The 21,334-nt window shown below is 41.9% G+C and overlaps 1 protein-coding gene across 3 annotated transcripts in view; it reads left to right on the top strand.

Moving 5' to 3' along the window:
* The window catches only part of atg5 (ATG5 autophagy related 5 homolog (S. cerevisiae)), a 170,578-nt gene that overhangs the window by 1,927 nt on the left and 147,317 nt on the right, over positions 1-21,334 (top strand). For all 3 annotated transcript variants that reach the window (XM_072246119.1, XM_072246118.1, XM_072246120.1), the window contains exon 3: positions 11,607-11,734. In XM_072246119.1, coding sequence (XP_072102220.1) covers positions 11,607-11,734 — 128 coding nt within the window. The remainder of the gene's footprint in view (positions 1-11,606; positions 11,735-21,334) is intronic.

The raw sequence follows: 21,334 nt of genomic DNA, 5'->3' as shown, positions 1-21,334 counted from the left end.
CCTGTGCTATCACCAGTGGGATCATCAGTTGATCTGCCACCTGTCTTCAGGAGTTTCGGCCCGCTTATGATCAAGACTCCCTCGAGGTGGTGGGCCAGCAGTGCTGAAGCACCACCTCCCACTGGTGAACTTAAAAACTTGACATCTGCCTCTATCAGTCACTTCCATCCAACAGACAGTCTGCTCTTCAGGTGTCTATGCAACTACTGAAGGGTTTGGAGATATGTATACACTGTCTGACTATCTGCCCCTCTGGACATACTTGGTCCACACCCATGCTGATCCTTTCTCTGCTGCCTCAGCTACAGCCCTGCTGGTTGACTTGATCTTTCTTCTAGTGAAGCCAAGGTCATGCAGCCACTTCTGGAGAGTGAACGCAATAAACCCACGGCAGCCTACTTCGAATGGATAGCATGAGACCTTACACCCTCTGTCTCTGCACTCTGATCTTAATTCTGCATACTTGGTTAACTTGCGCTCATGGGCTTCATTGATGTTGTCTTCCCAGGGGACTGTGAGTTCACCAATAACCACTTCTGTACTGGTGTCAGACCATACGATTATATCTGGATGCAATGTGGTGAAAGCTATTTGCTCCGGGAAACTGCCTTTTCCATCCAGGTTGGCCTTTTAGAAATGAAATTGAGTGTATTAGCCACTTATCACCTATATTCCGGTCGTGATTAACCCCTCCCCCCCCCACCTCCCGCAAGCAGAATTGCTAAAAATGATTTGTAGAAAAAAAGTAGGCACGTACACACATAAGCAGGTCACGCATGCGCACTGGTTTCCGCGCAAGGATTCATGGTCATTGTAGTCTTTCTCGAGGTAAACACAGCATATTTGACTGCTACTCTTGTCCATTGGCAACCCTACCCCCCGCCCAGGGTCGGCCGGTCCGCAAGAATATTGTCAATATTAAACCGGTCCGCAGTGCCAAAAAGGTTGGGGACCCCTGGCATAGAGCATCAGATAAGCAGCATTCACAAGAAAAGCAGAAACCTGTACACGAGAGAATATGATTACAACAAAACAAAACCAAACTCCATTACAGTGCAAAGTGTCTCTTGTGTTCCTGTAGTGATTATACAGCAGTTATGCAGGCTGGTTCAAGAACCAAATGGTTGAAGGGAAGTAACTGTTACTGAACCTGGTGGTATGAATCTTGGCTTCCATACTGCCTACCTGATTGTAACGTGTATGAAGGTGCCATTGCCCCGGATGGTGGGGATCTTTTATGATAGAGGTTGATGGTTTATTCCTTGGGTGGGTGAGGAGGGGAAAGATTAAACAGAATGGGTCTGTATTTATTTGAGGTAAGAAGAATATGCTTATTAATTTGAAACCCACAACATTCTTGCAGGGTTGATGTTTCTCTTGGCTCAGGCATCTACTGCTGGTGTCGCTATCTCAATGCAATGTAACCTTTGTTTTTACAGCTGTTCAGGTTACAGAAATTTGCCCTTCAAGAATTCGCACAACATTACCCAAAAATTTGACATGTGGCATAAAATTCATTCCCATGGAATTGGTGTGAAAGTGAATCATCCACATGGGTTATTCTTCAGCCTACGCAAATTATGTGACTATGGTTTGTTTAGACTGCAATTAAGCTTCCTTCCTCAATCAGCCACCCCACCCCGCCCTGCAATCTCCTGTATCACCAGGATCACCTATATAAAGGGTTGTCATTCCAGATGGAGATGAGGAGTAATTTCTTAACAGGAAAGGTTTGTTCATTTGTTATGTGCCATGTCGTATGACATGGGCGATGGTGGTCTTTCCATGCCCGTGACTGTTCTTGGCAAATTTTCCTACAGAAGTGATCTGCCATTGCTGCCTTCTGGGCAGTGTCTCTACAAGACGGGTGACCCCAGCCATCTTCAATGCTCTTCAGAAATTGTCTGCCTAGCGTCAGTGGTCGTATAACCAGTATGTGATACGCACCAACTGTTGGGACGTCCATCCACCACCTGCTCCCATGGCTTCACGTGACCCTGCTCGGGGTGGGGGGAGGTGAGTTAAGCAGGTGCTACACCTTGCCTGCTGAGGGTGACCTGCAGGCTAGCGGAGGGAAGAAGTGCCTTACACATCCTTTGGTAGAGACGTATCTCCACCCCACCTGACATGAAAGGTAGCTTTTATGTGTATTTTGTTTAATTTTAGGATAGGAAGGGGTCTGGGAGGCATGAGATTTTTACGGAAAGTGACACTGACGTGAAAGATCAGCCATGATTTTATTGATTGGTAGAACAGGCACAAATGGGTAAATGGTCTATACCTGCAACTATTTCCAATCTTCCATTCCATTACAATGCTAGCTTGAATGTTTTCATATTCTGTGACCTCACTTTCGAATACTTACCTTTGAGGGTCCCAGGGGTAATCCTCGCTTAATGGCGAGGAGATTTTCATTCAGCTAACCCATTGCAATTCCCACTTTATTATGCTATTAATTTTTAATTCTGATTTACATTTGGGCATGGTTTGACATGGAGTTCCAGTCATTGTTGATGGAAGAGATGCTGTTAACTGTCGTGATAGAGTATAAAGTTCAAAGTAAATTTATTACCAAAGTGCATTTATTTCACCATATACAACCTTGAGATTCATTTTCCTGCAGGCATAATCAATAAATCCAATAACCATAATGGAATCAATGAAAGACCGCACCAACAGGGTAGGCAAGCAGTGTGCAGAAGTCAAGTTTATTGTTGTTTAACTATACACATGTATACTGCCAAATGAGACAGCATTTCTCTGGACCAGGGTGTAAAACATTGTACTATACATAACACATAAAACATAATAACTTATGAAAGGATGAAATCTACAGATGGGTTACACATAAATAAGCTAAAATGCAGAAGTTAAATATTCTAAGGTACAGAGCTGATTAACTAGTGATACTTTGAATGCTGTGTACCATCCTGGGCATCCTTGTTTTTATGTATTGGAGTCTCCTGTTTGACGGTAGAAAGTCAGAGGATGATGGATGGGTGGGATCCTTAAGGTCCCTGTGTATGCAGCACTCCTGATAGATGTCCCCAATGGATGGTAGGGTGACCCCTATTATCCTTTCAGCTGTTCTCACAGTCCTTTCCGGTCTGATGCTCAGCTGCTCCCGTACCAGATGGAGATGCAACTTGTCGGGACGCTCTGAATGGTGCTCCTATAAAATTCAGTTAAGATTGGAGGGGGCGGGGGGAGAAGCCTCACTTTCCTCTATCTCCTTAGGAAATGGAGGCGCTTCCTCTACTGCAAATACAAAAAGAAACAGGGAAAAAAATAAAAAAGCAATAAATAGAGAGAACTTGAGATAGTGCTTATAAGTGAGTTCATAGATTGTGGGAGCAGTTCAGTGATAGGGCGAGTGAAGTTACCCCCACCCGGATAGTAAACAGTGCAGATCTGTTTATTCTCAAAATGAAGCTTAAAGATCATTAGACCATAGAATTAGTCCATTTGGCCCATCAGGTCTGCTCTGCCTCTTGATCATGGTTGATTTTATTTTCCCTCTTCGCCCCAGTATCTTTTTCTCCTTGTAACCTTTGACGTCCTTACTAATTAAGAACTTATCAACCTCTGTTTTAAATATATCCAATGAATCGGCCTCCATAGTCGGTCCTCTGTGGCCATGGAGACGGGGGTCCTCTGTTGCCATGGAGATGGGGTCCGGTGTGTCCCCAGGGTCCCATCTCCTTAAAGCTTTCCTTTCCGTGGTCCGTGTGTCGTTACTGTCCCTGGCACGGCTGCTTGTTTCCCACATGGCCACACTCTGGGCAAAGTCGTTGCCTTTCGGGGTTCCCAATGAAATTTCCACCACCTCACCTCGATTCTCTAACCCTCGGGAGAAGACTGGAATCCTTCACCCTGTCTCTACTCCCAGTTCCCTGGCATCTGGAGGCTTTGCTGTCAGAATCACCATGTTCATGAAATTTGTTGTTTTGCAGCAGTAGGACATTGCAATATATAATAGTAATTTTAAAATGGCCTATATATTACAGTAAGAAGTATATATAAAAAATTAAATAGTGCAAAAAGTAGTAAAGTAATGTTCATGGGTTCATTGTCCATTTAGAAATCTGTTGTCACTGTCTTATGCGATGTCAGGGCGTCGAAGGATGTGGCGAGAAGGGAGGTGTATGTTGTGATGCAATAGTAGAGCAGACTCGATGGGCTGAATGGCTTAATTCTGCTCCTGTGTCTTATGGTGATTGACGTATGTGGCAGTGAATGCCACTGAATTACCATTCTCTGGCTTAAGAAATTCTTCCTTATCACTGTTGTAAGGAGACGTTCTTCTACTGAGCTTGTGCTCTCTGGTCCTAGACACCCCTACGATAGGAACAAACCCCATCATATCCATTCTTTCTAGGCCTTTCACTATTTGATAGGTTTCAACTAGATCTCCCCCCCTCCCCCCGATTCTTCTAAACTCCAATGAATACAGGCCCAGAGTCATCAAACACTCCTGATACGTTAACCCTTTCATTCCTGGGATCATTCTTGAGACCCTTCTCTGGACCCTCTTCAATGCCAACTCATCCTTTCTTGGATAAGGGGCCCAAAACTGCTCACAATACACCAAGTGAACTCTGACCAATGCCTTATAAAGCTTCAGCATTACATCCTAACTTTTATATTCCAGTTCTCTTAAAAATGTGTGCTAATATTACATTTGCCTTCCTTACCACTGATTCATCCTGCAAATTAACCTCTAGGGAATCCTGCACAAGGACTTAAAAGTCGCTTTGCACCTCTGGTTTCTGAATGTTCTCCCCATTTATAAATTAGACTGCGCATTTATTCCTTCTTCCAATGTGCAGGACCATGAATTCCCTGCACTCTATCCCATCTGCCACTCCTTTGCCCATTCTTCTAATCTAAGTCCTCTCAGACTCACTGCTTCCTCAACACCACCTGTCCCTCCACCTATCTTTGTTTCATCTGCAAACATGGTCACAAAACTATCAAACTGTTGCATAAAATGTGAGGGGGAAAAAAGCGGTCACAGCACTGATGCCTGCGAAGCACCGCTAGTCACTGGCAGCCAATGAAAACAGCCCCCTTTTTTCCATTCTGTGCTCCTGCCAATTAGCCAATCTGCAAAACAGTTCGACTGCTGTTTCCTTCCCCCATTACTACCTGTAGTGTCATTTTCTAGCAGTCCAATATCTACTCTCCCTTTTCTTACTCTTTATATATCTGAAAAACTTTTTGGTATCCTCTTTGATATTATTGGCTAGCTTGCCTTCATATTCATCTTTTCCCTCCATGTGGCTTTTTTCAGTTGTTTTTTAAAAGCTTCTCAATCCTCAAATTTCCACTAATGTTTGCTGTATTATATGGTGTCTTGCTTTTATGTTGGCTTTGACTTCCCTTGTCAGGTACGGTTGCCTCATCCACATGTATACTGTGCCTTCTAAATTGTTCCCAGAAATTCCAGCCATTGCTGTTCTGCCATCATCCCTGCTAGTCTTCCCTTCCAATGAACTTTGGCCAGCTCCCCCCTCATGCCTCTGTAATTCCCTTTACTCCACCTTAATACAGATACATCTGATTTTAGCTTCTCCATCTCAAACTGGAGGGTGAATTCTGTCATATTATGATCATTGTCTCCTAAGGGTTCCTTTACCTTAAGCTCCCTAATCAAGTCTGGTTTATACATAACACCAAATCCAGCCTTCCCCTAGTTTGCTCAACCATAAGCTGCTCTTAAAAAGTCTTCTCATAGGCTTTCTACAAATTCCTTCTCTAAGGATCCAGCACCTACCTGATTTTTCCAGATCTACTTGCATATTGAAATTCCCCCATGACAATTGTACCATTGCTCTTTTTGCCTGTCTTTTCTATCTCCTGGTGTAATTTGTACCCCCTCTGTGGCTAATGTTCGAAGGCCTGTATATAACTTCCATCGAGGCTGCCATTCCCAGCACATCCTTCCATAGATATGGGGCCCAAAACTGCTCTCAATACTCCAAATGGGGTCTGACCCAAAGCTTTAGAAAGCCTCAACATTATGTTGTTTCTTTATATTATATTTGGCTTCTTTAAATGAATGCCAAAATTGCATTTGTCTTCCTTACTACTGAATCAATCTGCAAGTTAAACTTTAGCAATCTTGTACTAGGACTCTCAGGTCCCTTTGCACCTCTGGTTTCTGAATTCGCTTCCTGTTTAGAAAATAATTTGCCTTTATTCCTTCTACGTAAGTACATGACTATACATTTCCTTACACTGCCCCTTCTTTGCCCAGTCTATTAATATGGAAATGGCAAAGAGTGGAAGTAAAGGGGGTCTTTCCTGGTTGACTGCCAGTGACTACTGGTGTTCTGCAGGGGTCCTTTTCATGTTATGTGTTAATGATTTGGATGATGTAATTAATGTCAAGTTTGTGAATGATACAAGGATAGGTAGAGGGGCAGGGAGTGTTGAGGAAGCAGGGAGTCTGTAGAACTTGGACAGGGTCTTTTTACCTTTGCACTCTCCTAACTACCCCCAGGGATTCCTCATCATCTTGTCCTGTGTCACTTTTTTCTATGTATTTGATTTCTTTTTTTTAAACCAACAGAGCCACCCCACGCCCTCTGCCTACCTACTTGTCATTTTGGTACAGTGCGCATCTTTGGATATTAAGCTTTCAACTGTGATCTTCTTTCTGGCCTGACTCAGTGATGCCCACAATGTCATACCTGCCAATTTCTTACTGCGTTATTAGATCATCTACCTTATTCTGTATAATGCGTGCATTCAAATATAACATCTTTATTCCTGTATTCACCCTTTTCAACCTTGCCTCCACGTTACCATGTTTCTAAACTTTGTGTCTTTTTATTTTATGCTGGGGATTTGTAACCTGTCCTGCCCTATCTTTCCCTTTTACCTTATCCTTACTTTTCCAAGCTGTTTAAACCCGACCCCTACTATACAGTTTAGATACATTTCAACCCTTCCACTGACTGCAATTTTGTCCAGTCATCTGCCTCCCCTTCCTCAGTCTCACCACACATTGCATCTACTGTATACCAACTACCCCATCCTCTGACCCATCACTCCAGTTTTTCTCCCCTCCCCCCACCCAGTTAGTTTAAACCCTCCCCAACAGCTCTAGCAAACCTGTCCACAATGATGTTGGTCCCCCTTGGTTTCAGGTACCTGTCCTTTTTGTACAGGTTATGCCTTCCCCAGAAGAGATCCCAATGATCCAGAAATCTGAAAGCCTACCCTACTTTCTGCACCAATTCCACCGCCACACATTCATCTGCCAAATCATCCTATTATGCTCACTGGCACGTGGCACGGGCAGCAACCAGGAAATTAGTACCCTGGAGGTCCTGCTTTTCATTTTCCTGCCTGGCTCCCTATATTCTCTCCAGCATCTCATCCCTTTTCCGACCTGTCATTAGTATAAATACGTACCACAGCTTCTGCTCATTACTCGCCCTTTAGGACGCTGTGGACACGATCAGAGATAGCCTGGCACCTGGGAGGCAGCATACCATCTGAGTGTCTCTTTCGCGTCCACGGAGTCTTCTGTCTGCTTCCCTAACTAATGAATTCCCTATCACCACTGTACTTCTCCCTGCCCTCCCCCCCCCCCCCCTTCTTTCTGAGCCACAGATCCAGATTCTGTCAGAGATCAGGTCACTGTGGCTTCCTGCTGGTAAGGTCTTCTTCCCCACCAACTATCCAACACGGTCCTTATTATTGAAGGGAATGGCCACAGGGGGAACTGACAGCCACCCAGCTACCTCCCTCCTGCAACTTGGGGGTGACTACGGTACCCCCTTGTAGTCTGCCTGTTCCTCCCATATGAGCTGAAGGTCATTCAGCTGCAGCCCCAGTTCCCTAACACAGTTTCATAAGGAGCTGCAGCTGGATGTACTTCATTTAGATGTGGTCATCGAAGACTGGAGGTCTCTCAGAATGTCATGTGAAAGACATACCACTGACCCTGTACCCATTTTCACTGCACTAGCTATGCACTAATAGACAAAGTAAGAAATAAACTTAACCAGAAACTTACCTTGCGCTTGGTCTCTTCTCGCCAAAGCCTCAAACTAACTCCTCTAACTCTGGTCCACTACCAATAGCCACTCTGTCTAAACCTAACTTATTTTATTGGCCATTACCAATTCTCTAATAAATCACAATGACTGATGGGAGCCAAAAAGTCCCAAAAAGCCCTGATTTCTTTTTAGCGTAGCAGTCAAAGTGACACTATTACAGCTTGGGGCATTCCAGAGTTCAATTCCAGTGCTGTCTGTTAGGGGTCTGTGCGTCCTTCCTGTGGAACGCTTGGGTTTCCCCCAGGAGCTCTGGTTTCCTCCCATAGTCCAAAGATATGCTGGGTAGGTTAATTGTTCATTGTAAATTGTCCTGTAAATAGGCTAGCATTAAATTGGTTGTTGAGCTGGGCGGCTCAAAGGGTGGAAGGGCCTATTCTACACTGTATCTCAATAAAATATAATAAAATCGAAATAAATTAAAAAAAACTAAGGCTGTTGTTTTGGGGTACTTGGAGGCTCATGATAAAACAGACCAAAGTCAGCTTGGTTTACTTGGGGTGGGGGGGGGGGGAGGGAATCTTGCCTGATAGGGATTGGGGCTGAGAGGAAAATTAGATCAGCCATGATGAAATGGTAGAGCAGACTTTATGGGCCAAATGGCCTAATTCTACTCCAATATCTTATGGTCTTATAAATCTAGAATTCTCTGAGGAAATAGCAGGCAGGATAGACAAGGAATCAGATGTTTATTTGGATTTTCAGAAGGGGCTTTGAGGAGGTGCCGTACATGAAGTTGCTAAACAGTATAAGAGTCCATGTTATTACAGGAGAGATACTAGCATGGACAGAAGATTGGCTAACTAGCAGAATGCAAAAAGTGAGAATAAAGAGCTTTTTCTGATTGGCTGTTGGTGACTAGTGTTGTTGTTAGGTCCGCTACTTCTCACATCAGGTGGAATTGATGCTTTGTGGCCAAGTTTGCCAAGTGTTTGGATATAGAGGCCTAAGCAGAGATCGATAGGTTCTCAATTAGTAAGGGTGCCAAAGGTTGCAGGGAGAAAGAAATGGAATGGGTTCAAGAGGGAAAATAAATCAGGCATGATCGAGTGGCAGAGCAGACTCGATGGGCCAAGTATCCTAATTCTGCTACTATGTCTTATGGCTATAGAAGCCAGTCTGCAGTCAATTTGATGCATTCCATGTGTGATATTGGGGAAACTTGAGAGGGCTTGCTCTCCAGAATCAGCTGCATCTCATTCCAATACTAATGTAATACTAGCATCCACTGATTATAGTCCACAAACACACCAGTCTTGCTACCAATTGCCTATCAGGCTGCTTCCAGTCAAAAGGAAAGTGTTAGAATGTATTGCTGTCAGTGCTGTCAAAAAGCATTTACTCACCTGCTTAGCCACACTTGGTATTCCTTTTATCAGGGCTACTTGATTTCGGATTTTATTGGGGCCTCTTTCAAATCGGGACCAAAGATTTGAGTACCAGAGTGGGAGCGAAAATGACTTTATCATTTGTTACATGACAGTAGGTGCAGCATGACATCAAAGACAATAGATTAAATTAGTGGGCATCAAAGGGAAATGTTCCATTGAGTGGAGTTATACTTTGTTTAAAGGAGGATGGATGTGGTTATCGCTGGTCTTTCACCTCTACATTGAGCCTTGAGTTTATGCAACCATATTTGCGTGCCTTATCATTGATCTTTACAGTACTGTCCATTACCATTTCTTGGACTGAGATTTTGGCTGCATCTTCCTTAAAAAGTGTTTTCCTCTACAGCATCATCATCATCATTATCAGGTGCCATGCCCAATTTGAGCTTTGACTACCATGGCCCCCACACTCCTGTTTTGGGTCAAGTTGATCAGTTCATTGGTATTCATTTCCAGTTCTCTGTCTGCTGTCTCTATCATCATTTGTCTTTGTTTTCCTCTTGCTTTCTTCCCTTCAATCTTTCCCATCATTACTGTGCATTCTAACTCCTCTTTCCTAATCACATGTCCAATGAAGTTACGTTGCCTTTTCAAGATATAATACATTATCTCTGTTTTTGTGTTTGCTCTGTTCATGACATCCTTGTTAGATAATTGTTTTGTCCATAATATTCTTTGCATCTTCCTCAAAAACCACATCTCTGCTGCTTCAGTTCATTTCCTCATGTTTCCTCTACAACACTGGTCAATAAAGCCAATTGGGTGTTTTAGATCTAGTATTGTGTAATGAGATGATTAATTAATCCTGTTACTTTTAGTGAACGGTGATTATAGTGTGACTTGAATTCATAAAAATCAAGTGATTTAGTTCATTCTGACAGTGGCGTAAATGCTTGAAGCATACTAGGAAGGCATGAGACAATTTGTCTGTAATGAACTGGAAATTCCTCATTTACACTCATAACTTTTAAATCAGTGGCCTACTTCTGTTTATGTTCTCGTGCTCCTTGCAGACTTGCACAAAATACTCATCTGTCCTTGTCTTTACTTGGTCCACCCCACAGTTTCTTTTCCACTTCCTATAAAGACTTCAATGACTAAAATCTTCAGATGCTAAATTTCTAAAGCAGAAACAGGAAGTGATGGAACAGTTGCAGATTAGAAAGCATTTGTGTGAGGAAAAGTTTGTTGTTTTCTATCCACTGCTTCTTTCAAATTGATACGATTTTGCTTTCTCTCTGACAAAGTCTGCAGTGTGAACCTTTTTCTATGGATGCCACTTGACCTGTTGAGTCTTTCTAGCATGTTTTGTTCTTATTTTCTCTAAGACTTGTTAACTGCCATTTTCTACTCATACACTCATCTTGTTTTTTCTTTTGCGCTTCCCCATCAGCTTCCAATATTCACCCTGTTTTTTAACTCGCCTAAAGCCTCAGTGGGCTTCCTTTTCTCATCATATTTTTCTGCCTCCTTTGTTATCCAACAAGCTCTGACTTGGTTTCCTTACCATTGCTCCTCTGCAAATGTTCTTCCACTAACACTTGGCCTATCTCTTGTCTTGTAAGCAGACCTAGAAATGCATTTAGTTCAACATGCAGTTTCTCCCAAGTACTGTTCAATGGTGATAGAATTTTTCAGTGGTGTAATAGTCCTTTTTTGCTTCATAAAGACATTGGATACATTGGTGATTGAGTTGCATATCTGACATTGAGGCAGAATGACATTGAGGCAGAATGAAGCTGAATGTAGCAGAAAGAATGTTTTGGCTTTGCACTTCACTGATGCAAGTCCTGATCAATGTAAAGAACTTGTGTGACTTGGAAGGGTTAACTGAAAAGTTGAGCTGAAGAGACAGTCACACGGAGATATCTTTCATTAAAGGGTACATTTATTTCTCTATTGTTTTACTTGGATGGCAGTGTTTCAGATGTTTGTTTAAAAATAATCACTTTTATATTCTAACCCAAATTTAAGTTGATTTAAATCTTGAAATAGAAAGTAAATTTTTGTCATCAATGTATGTGGTACCAAATGGATAATGTTCTGAGTATTTCTCTAGCCACTACTGCTACATTTTCTAAGTATTCATGAAAGACTTCAGTGTCTTTGAAGCAAGCAACTTTGTAACACTATAACTTCTTTCCAGCTGCTTTTACCGAGAGTCAGCTACCTGATGCTCGTCACTGACAAAGCTAAAAAGCACTTCCAGAAAGTTATGAGACAAGAGGATGTGGGAGAGATGTGGTTTGAATATGAAGGTGTACCTCTGAAGTGGTGAGTTTGTAATTGATGCTGAGTGTAACTGCTCCATCCACCAGTAAAAGATGCATCTTAATTCTGAAGAAAAGGTGTTAATTTTTGAAAACTATTTCATAACTGTCACTTGCAATATTACTGTTTAGAACACGTTCTTCACCCATTAAAGTTGCTCATACTTTAATCTGCAGTATTTTGGGTGTATTGAGCTTGTATATTCTAGATTTATTAATATTAGAGTTTGGAAAAAATATTGCATATGAATTGTGGGTGGGGGGGGAGAAGTAAAATGAAATTTGGGATCTTATCGATGTTTCCTCTAAGTTGATTTAATGCTGTGCAGTGAGAAACTGTGCTCAATGTACTTTGAAGCCTGAAAAGATTAGGAAAGGAATGTTCAATATTCCTGTTTAATAGATTGACTCTTCAAGTTATTGAAGTAGATGGAGGATTCAGTTCCATCTATTGCTTCTAAGTTATTTGAAATTAGGGGTACTGAACATGTGATGCTGTTAGAAAAGCTGGGCAGTTCCTTTAGCACTTCCAATTGATTTTGGAAGGGACCTTGCACTGATTTAAGTAATTGTAGTTTCTGTATTGAATGAATAGGGTCCTCAAGGGCAACCATCAAGACATATTTTCCACAAAAAAGAGACTGGAAAGGACGCTTATTTGAGAAAGTACTTGTCAATGCAAGCTAGCTAAATGATTTCAAAGTTCAAAAAGTTTGAAGTAAATTTATTATCAAAAGTACATGTATGTCACCATATTCAACCCTGAGATTCATTTTCTTGTGGACATGCTCAATAATCCTATAGAATAATAACCAAAGAAAGTATCAATGGAAGACTGCCCACCTATGGTGTTCAACCAGAGTGCAGAAGACAGCAAACTGTGCAAAAATATAAAAAGATGAAATAATAAATGAACAATAAGTAGTGAGAACATGAGATTAAAAGTCCCTGAAAGTGAGTCCATTGGTTGTAGGAACATTTCAATGATGGGGCAAGTGAAGTTGAGTGTTTTCAGATGGACAGGGAACCAAAATACTTGTATTTCCTTAGGGATCAATAGAATGCACTGGAAGGAAGCTGCGAAACAGAAAATATTGAGATATGTTGGGACGGTCACAAAATAGCCACTGCTCTAAATACTGTCCTTGCACATCTGGAGAAGAAGGATGCTTATGTGAGAATGTTGTTCTTGGACTACAGTTCGGCATTCAATACCATAGTTCCATCCAGGATCAACAAGAATCTGAGACCTCAGCCTCCAACCCACCCCCCCCCCCCACCTTGTGCAGCTGGATCTTGGACTTCCTGTTATATCGCCAGCAGGTTGTAAATATGGGCTCCTTCACCTCCAACCCTCTTGCTGTCGATACAGGAGCCCCTCAGGGCTGCGTACTGAGTCCCCTCCTTTACTCCCTGTATACCCATGACTGTATCGCCACCCACAGCTCCAAACTGCTAATTAAATTTGCCGATGACACAACATTGATTGGCCTTATGTCAAATAATAACAAGATGGTCTACAGGGAAGAAGTCATCTCTCTGACACAGTGGTGTCAAGAAAACATCCTCTCCCTCAATGTCACTAAAACTAAGGAGCTGGTTGTGGATTACAGGAGGAATGGAGATGGGCTAACACCTATTGACATTAATGGATCTGGGGTTGAGAGGGTAAGCAGCTTTAAGTTCCTCGGCATCCACATCACCGAGGACCTCACGTGGTCTGTACACACTAGCTGTGTGGTAAAAAAGGCACAACAGCGCCTCTTTCACCTCAGACGGCTGAGGAAGTTTGGTATGGGCCACCAAATTCTAAGAACTTTCTCCAGGGGCAGGATTGAGAGCAGGTGTGTAAAAAGGGCTCGTAGGATCATTGGGGACCCAAGTCACCCCAACCACAATTTATTCCAGCTGCTACCATCCGGGAAGCAGTACCACAGCATAAGAGCCAGGGCCAACAGGCTCCAGGACAGCTTCTTCCACCAGGCCATCAAACTGATGAACTTGTGCTGATTTGAGTATTACATTGACTGTTCTATTTATTATAAATTACAATGATTGCACATTTAGATGGAGACGTAATGTAAAGATTTTTACTCACGTACGTGAAGGATGTAAGAAATAAAGACAATTCAATTCAATCTGAAAACAAAGATTGTTTAAACATGAGATTCTACAGATGCTGGAAATCCAGAGCAGCAACACAGAATTCTGGAGGAACTCAACAGGTCAGACAGCAACTATGGAAATGAATAAACAGTCCATGGTTTGGACTGAAACCACTCCTGATGAAGGGTTTTGGCCCAAAACGTTGCCTGTTTACTCCTTAAAGTTCGGTAAGGTCCTTTGGCGGAGCATAAGATAATAGCAGTGTACTTCTCAGCTCTTCTTATTTTGTGGAATTAATTTCATTGGCTCACTACCCTACTTGAAACTGAAAATCTTGAAATGAATAATGTTGGACATAGGAGATGAAATGGGAATGGTGGAGACACTTAGCAAATGAGGCAGCATGACAAAAGTGAGCGATGGAGTTAATGGGACAAAGAAGAGAATGGAGAAGGTTTGTATCATTTTGCTGGTACAGTGGTACTTCATTAGCAATTAGTATATAATGTATGTTTCAATATCCATTTTCAGCATTGAATCAATTGGTGTTCTGGGGGAAATGCTTGAGTGATGTATTGGTGTTTTCATTTCACAACATCTTCTACCCCACTATTAAAAATCTCCTGAGTGGATCTCTCGTGCAAGATGATTTTTTAAATCTACCTTGTCATGGCCCCTTGCACTTGACTTGTCTATGTGCATTGCACTTCCTCTGTAACTGGAATATGATATCTGGTTTCTGCTACTGCTCGTTTCTTGCTGTCTTTTTCTTTGGAATGCTAAATAAAGCTTTTCACTCATTACACATGACACTGATAAAACATTACCAGTATTCCAAACCTTCTAAAGCCAATCATTACTTTTAGAAGTATGGTCACTATTTTCCAAGCAAGAAATGTTGCAGATCATTTCCATAAACCACAATGGTAAATTTTGAGGTGCTCATTAAGGAAGAAGTATTGTTTGAAACACTAAACAGCTCTGGGGGAAAAAAATTCCCTTTGCATCTTCCAAATAACCTGAAGGATTTTTATTTTTTTTGCATCTATGACAATTAGTTCTGGAACTTGAGTTCAAATTAAAAAAACTAATAATAAAATGAAGTACATTAGTGTCATTTGTCTATTTAATTTCAGTAAATGTTGGAATGCCTTGAAAATAATAGAAATATTTGTTTCTAATCCACTGTGCAGTGTTGTATGATTCTAGTAAGTTCTTTAAGAATTCCAAAATTAGTATGCCTTATTGTAATAATTTCCATTAATAAGTATTACTTAAAGATGCACAATCCTGAAATGACCCATTGCATTAATGAGAGGGTACTTGTGCATAGATGTTGAGGCTTATTTCAGTAGCCTTGATGCTTAACACTAGACTTGAATGAGGTTTATTTTTACTGACACTTGTGGTAATTTTCTAGTAGTAGTGCAGTGCAATACATAAAAATGATTATATATTACAATAAAATGCATCAAACAAATATTGCAGAGAGAGCAGAAGAGTGTGGTAATGTTCATGGACCATTCAGAAATGTGATGGCAGAGGGGAACTTGTTTTTAAAAAACTTTAGAGTCTGTGCAATCTCCCTGATGGTAATAAGTAGAAGATCACTGCAAGAAGGTGCTGGTGACACGTGGTAACATTTTGCAGGCTGCTCACCAAACTTCGAGATTTACCTCTTCTGAATTGCTATCATTGCAATCTGTGGTCTGTATTTTCTGTCTTATGTAACATAGTTTTAAACTATCTTAACTAACTGGCCATTGTACAATATACTGAAGGACCCGACTCTCAGAAATGCCGGTACGTCACTTCTAAGGGGATGAGTGTAAAATGTCGTGGCCGGAAAAGAGGGAGAAGGGGAGGACTTTCTGCTGTTTTGGTCTGGCTTAGTGTAAAATATCCTCTATCCTGTATCTTGTTAGCAAATATACAGTCTCTGGAGAATAAAACAGAGGTCCTAAGGGCAAGATTACTGTATCGGCAGGAAATGAGAGATTGTTGCCTTCTGTTTCATGGAGATATGGCTCACCTCAGACACACTGGATATGTTAGCCAGACCTGAGAGTTTCTTAATACACTGGATGAACTGGACTGCTGATTTGAAGAGGACAAAAGGTGGGGCCCTGTGTTTCATGATATATTCTTCATGCTCTTCGGACGAAGTGGCCTTACCAGATTCCTGTTCCCCAGACCTGGAACATTTAATGATTAAGTGTCATCCATTCTGCTTATCGAGAGAATTCTCCTCTGTGATCCTGACCATAATTTACATAAGGCTATGGTCTAATGTTAAGCAGGCACTCCAAGTTTTAAGTGTGGCAATTAGTGAACAAGGAACCGCCTACCCTGACACCTTTCAAGTTCTTGCCAGGAATTCAATCTGGCATGTTCAAGGACTCAACAGAGGATCTGAATGAATACACCATGGTTGTCATGGTCTTTATAAAGTCAATTGTGGATGAGTGTGTTTCCCACAAAATTATTTAGTCTTCCCTGACCAGAAATCATGGATGAACCAAGAAATGCATAATCTGCTGAGGGCTAGATCAGGACTGGTGGCCAATTAAAATAAAAGGTCCAGGGATGACTCCTGGAAAGCCATGTTAATTTCAGACCAAACTGGAACCTCAGAAGGATGCTCAACAGCTGGGGCAGGGCTTGAATGCTGTCACCTCCTACATAGTAAATCTAACTGACAAATGTGACAACAAGGTTTCACTCCCAGATGATCTTGCTTTGATTGTCAGAACATGGAGGCCTCATCACAAACTCCCACAGCCTCCAGTGGACCTGTGATTTTGGTCTCAGGCCAACATGAGAGTATCCTTCAGGAAGATGAACCCCCAGAAAGCATCTGGCCCAGTCAGGGTACCTGGTTGTGTACTGTACACCTGTGCTGATCACTGGCTGGAGCACTCACTGCGATCTTTAACCTCGTTTTGGCGGTCTGCAGTACCCACCTGGTTCAAGCAGGGTTCAATCATACTGGTGCCCAAGAAGAACATGGTAACCTCTCTCAGTGACTGTCATCCAGTAGTACTTAATCATCTGTGATGAAGTGCTTTGAGAGGTTGGTCATGAAGCATTTCAACTCTTGCCTGAGGAGGGACACGGACCCTCTCCAATTTGCCTACCATTGCAACAGGTCAACATTAGATGCCATTTCATTGGCTTTCAACTCAGCTCTGAAACATCTGTACAGTGAAGATGTGTACATCAGGATACTCTTCATTGACTACAGCTCTGCATTCATCCTTTCAAAGCTAATGGAAAAGCTCCAGGATTCAGGCCTCAATACTGCCTCATGCAACTGAATCTTCGATTTCCTCACTTGCAGCTTCCGGTCAGTTCAGATTGACAGCAACATCTCCACTATTTCCATCAGTACAGAAGCTTCACAAGGCTGTGAGTTTAGCTCCCTGCTCTACCCACTTTATACTTATGACTTTGAGACTAAGTACAGCTTCAAAACCATATTTCAGTTTGCTGATGGCCCCGCTGTTGTGGGCCAAGTCAAAGGTGGTGAAAAGTCAGCACTTAGAAGAGAGATTAAAAACTTGGCTTAGCTGTAGCACAACAACGATTTCTTACTCAATGTCGGCAAGACCAAGGAGCTGTAGTTCTTTATTACAGGAGGAGGAAACCAGAGGTCCTTGAGCCAACCCTCATCAGGGATCAGAGGTGGAGAGGGTAAGCAACTTTAAATTCCTTGGTGTTAAGCTAGAGGACCTGTCCTGGGTCAAGCACACAACTGATGTTACACAGAAGGCATGGCAGCACTTAGAAGTTTGCAAACATTTGGCATAGTAAAGCTCCTATTGATGTGTTGAGGAGTGTTTCCTGACTGATTGCATCGTGGCCTGGTATGGAAAAGCCTATGAAAAGTAGTGGATAGTCCAGTCCATCACAGTAAAGCCCTGCCCGTCACTGAGCACATCTATAAAAAACACTTGCAGGAAAGGAGCATCCATCATCAAGAACACCGACTATTGAGACCAGGCTCTCTTCTCGCTGCTGCCATCAGAAAGGAGGTACTGGAGCCTCATGATCCACACCACCAGGTTCAGGAACAGTTATTACTCTGCAGCCATCGGACTCTTGAACCAGAGGCGATAACTTCACTTACCTCAACACTGAACTGTTCCCACAACCTATGGACTCAGTTTAAAGGATTCTCCATGTTCTCAATATTTATTTGCTTATTATGCTTTTTTTCTCATTTGGTATATGCAGAGTTTGACTTTAGTGCATTGATTGTCTGTATTGTGTGTGGTTTTTCATTGATTCTATTGTTTCTTTGTATTTACTGTGAATGCCTGCAAGAAAATGAATCCCAAGGTTTTATATGGTAATATATACAGTGCTTATTAAAATATTCACCATCCTTTGAAGTTTTCATGTTTTATTGTTTTACAACATTGAATCACAGTGCATTTAATTTGGCTTTTTAAACACTGATTAACAGAAAAAGATTGTGTCAAAGTGAAAGTATATCTGTACAAAGTGATCTAAATTAATTCCAAATATAAAACACAAAATAATTGATTGCATAAGTATTCACCCAGCCCCCCCCCCCTTAATATGACACTAAATCATCACTGGTGCAGCCAATTGGTTTTAGAAGTCACATAATTAGTTAAATGGAGATCACCTGTGTGCAGTCAAGGTGTTTCAATTGATTGTAGTAAAAATACATCTGTTTCTGGAAGGTCCAACTGCTGGTGATTCAGTATCCTGGTAAAAACTACACCATGAAGACAAAAGAACACTCTAAGCAACTCCATGAAAAGGTTATTGAAAAGCATAAGCCAGGAGATGGTTACAAGAAAATTTCCAAATCACTGAATATTCCTTGGAATACAGTTAAGTCAGCCATTAAGAAATGGAAAGAATATGGCTCAGCTGTAAATCTGCCTAGAACAGGCTGTCCTCAAAAACTGAGTGACCGTGCAAGAGGGGGGCTAGTGAGGGAGGCCACCAAGGGACCTATGACGACTCTGGAAAAGTTACAAGCTTCAGTAGCTGAGATGTGCAAGACTGCACATACAACTGTTGTCCGCATGCTTCTCCAGTTGCAGCTGTATTGGCGAGTGGTAGAGGGAAAGCCACTATTGGAAAAAGGCCCATGAAATCTGGGCTAGAGTTTGCTAGAAGGCATGTGAGAGACTCTGAAGTCAGCTGGAAGAAGGTTTAATGGTCTGATGAAATCACAATTGAGTTTTTTGGCCATCAGACTAAACACTGGCGTAAGCCAAACTTTGCACATCATCAAAAAGACACCATCCCTACCATGAAGCATGGTGGTAGTTACATCGTGCTGTGGGGATGCTTCACTGCAGCAGGCCTTGGAAGGCTTGTGAAGGTAGAGTGTAAAATGAGTGCAGCAAAATACAGAGAAATCTTGGAGGAAAACCTGATGCAGTTTGCAAGAGAACTGTGACTTGAGAGAAGAGTTGTTTTACAGCAAGACAAATGACCCCAAGCATAAAGCCAAAGTTAAAAACAATGAATTTAATGTCCTGGAGTGGCCAAGTCAGAGTCCAGACCTCAGTTCAATTTAGAATTTGTGGCTGAACTTGAAAGTGGCTGTTCACTCATGATCCCCATGTAACCTGACAGAGCTTGAGCAGTTTTGTAAAGAAGAATAGAAAAAACTGCAGTTTCCAGATGTGCAAAGCTGATAGAGACCTATCCACACAGACTCAAGGCTGTAATTGCTGCCAAAGGTGCATCTACTAAATACTGACTTGAATGGGGTGAATACTTATATAATCAATTATTTTGTTTAATAATTGTAATAAATTTTGACCAATTTATTTTCACTTTGACATGAAAGTCTTTTCTGTGATCAGTGTCAAAAAAGCCAAATTAATTCTGCTGTGACTTGAAGTTGTAAAACAATAAAACATTAAAACTGCCAAGTTGGGAGGGGTGAATACTATTAATAAGCACTGTATGTACTTTGATATTAAATTTACTGTGAGCCTTGAAGATGGTACATGCTGGATGTTGCGGGTGCTTAATGATGGTTGCCACCTTCATGGATGCATTGCCTTTCAAGATGGCCTTAATGGGGAGGGAGTGGTTGGAGGGGGTTGATGCTCATGATAGAACTGGTTGAATCTACAACTCTGCAACTTTTTCCCACTTATTTGGATTGGCACCACCACACCAGATGGTGATGCAGCCAGTTAGAATGCTCTCCACGGTACACCTGTAGAAATATGGCCAAGTGTGGCGCGTGACCAAGTGATTAAGGCGTCGGTCTAGTGATCTGAAGATCGCTAGTTCAAGCCTCAGCTGAAGCAGTGTGTTGTGTCCTTGAGCAAGGCACTTAACCACACATTGCTCTGTGTGGTCCTAGTACCCTTCCCTTGGACAACATTGATGGACAACTGCCGGTCTTCCATACAACCTTGCCCAGGCCTCAGTCATCATCTAAAATTGATGGACAGCCGAAGAAGAGAAGTAGTAGAAATATGCTTACATCCTTGGTAACATAACTAAAGTTCCTCACACTTCTAATGACATTTCGCTGCTGGCATACATTTTTCATAATTGCATCAATATGTTGGGTCCAGGATAGATCTTCTGAGATGTTGACACCCAAGAACTTGAAGATACTCAATCTCTTTATGGCTCTCCCCTCGATGACGACTGGTGTGTGTTCTCCCCCAGCTCTCCTTGGTCACACTAATAGTGCAACGTTGACATTGCAACAGCTCTCAATTAGCCAATCTATCTCACTCTGTACAACTTGGAGTTGTAGTTACCGTGGTCATTAAAAATCCATTTAAACTATCCAAACTGTATACAGAGACATTAGGTTTGAGCATAATAAATCTGTTTTAAGTGGTTGACTGCACGGTGAAATCTTGTTGGAATTGACTGAGGACAAATTATTTGGCCTTGGCATTTCTAGGGTAGGGGCAACTTTGTGAGTGCTCTTTTAATTGCTGAGAAATGATCACACGTGGAAGTGAATTTGTGTGATTCTTACAGTGATAATTGGGCTTGTTGGAACACATAAGATGCACGTGTTTCTCGTGCGGTTTTGTGCATATTGTCCTTGCTTTTACAAGTTCACCAGTAGATGGTGCTAAAGCATAGCAATAACGTGCTGGCAGTACAGTACAAACTTTCCATTAATCATTTGTGGGTAGAGAAATAAATACACACTGTCCCAGATAATGAACATCTGATTTACGAACAAGCTTCCATAATATTAAATTCAGAAGTCCAGCATAGGTAAGTTTTTATTCCAATGAACACCAGAGCTATTCTGTGGCCTTCTATATATTGGCGAGACCTGACGCAGACTGGGAGACCGCTTTGCTGGACACCTACGCTCTGACCGCCAGAGAAAGCAGGATCTCCCAGTGGCCACACATTTTGGTTCCACATCCCATTCCCATTCTGATGTGTCTGTCTACGGCCTCCTCTACTGTAGAGATGAAGCCACACTCAGGTTGGAGAAACAACACCTTATATTCCA

Source organism: Mobula birostris, chromosome 2 (assembly GCF_030028105.1).
Source record: "Mobula birostris isolate sMobBir1 chromosome 2, sMobBir1.hap1, whole genome shotgun sequence".
NCBI classification, from domain to species: Eukaryota; Metazoa; Chordata; class Chondrichthyes; order Myliobatiformes; family Myliobatidae; genus Mobula; species Mobula birostris.
Note: the sequence above shows the minus strand (reverse complement) of the source record. Positions and strands in the feature narration are given on the sequence as shown.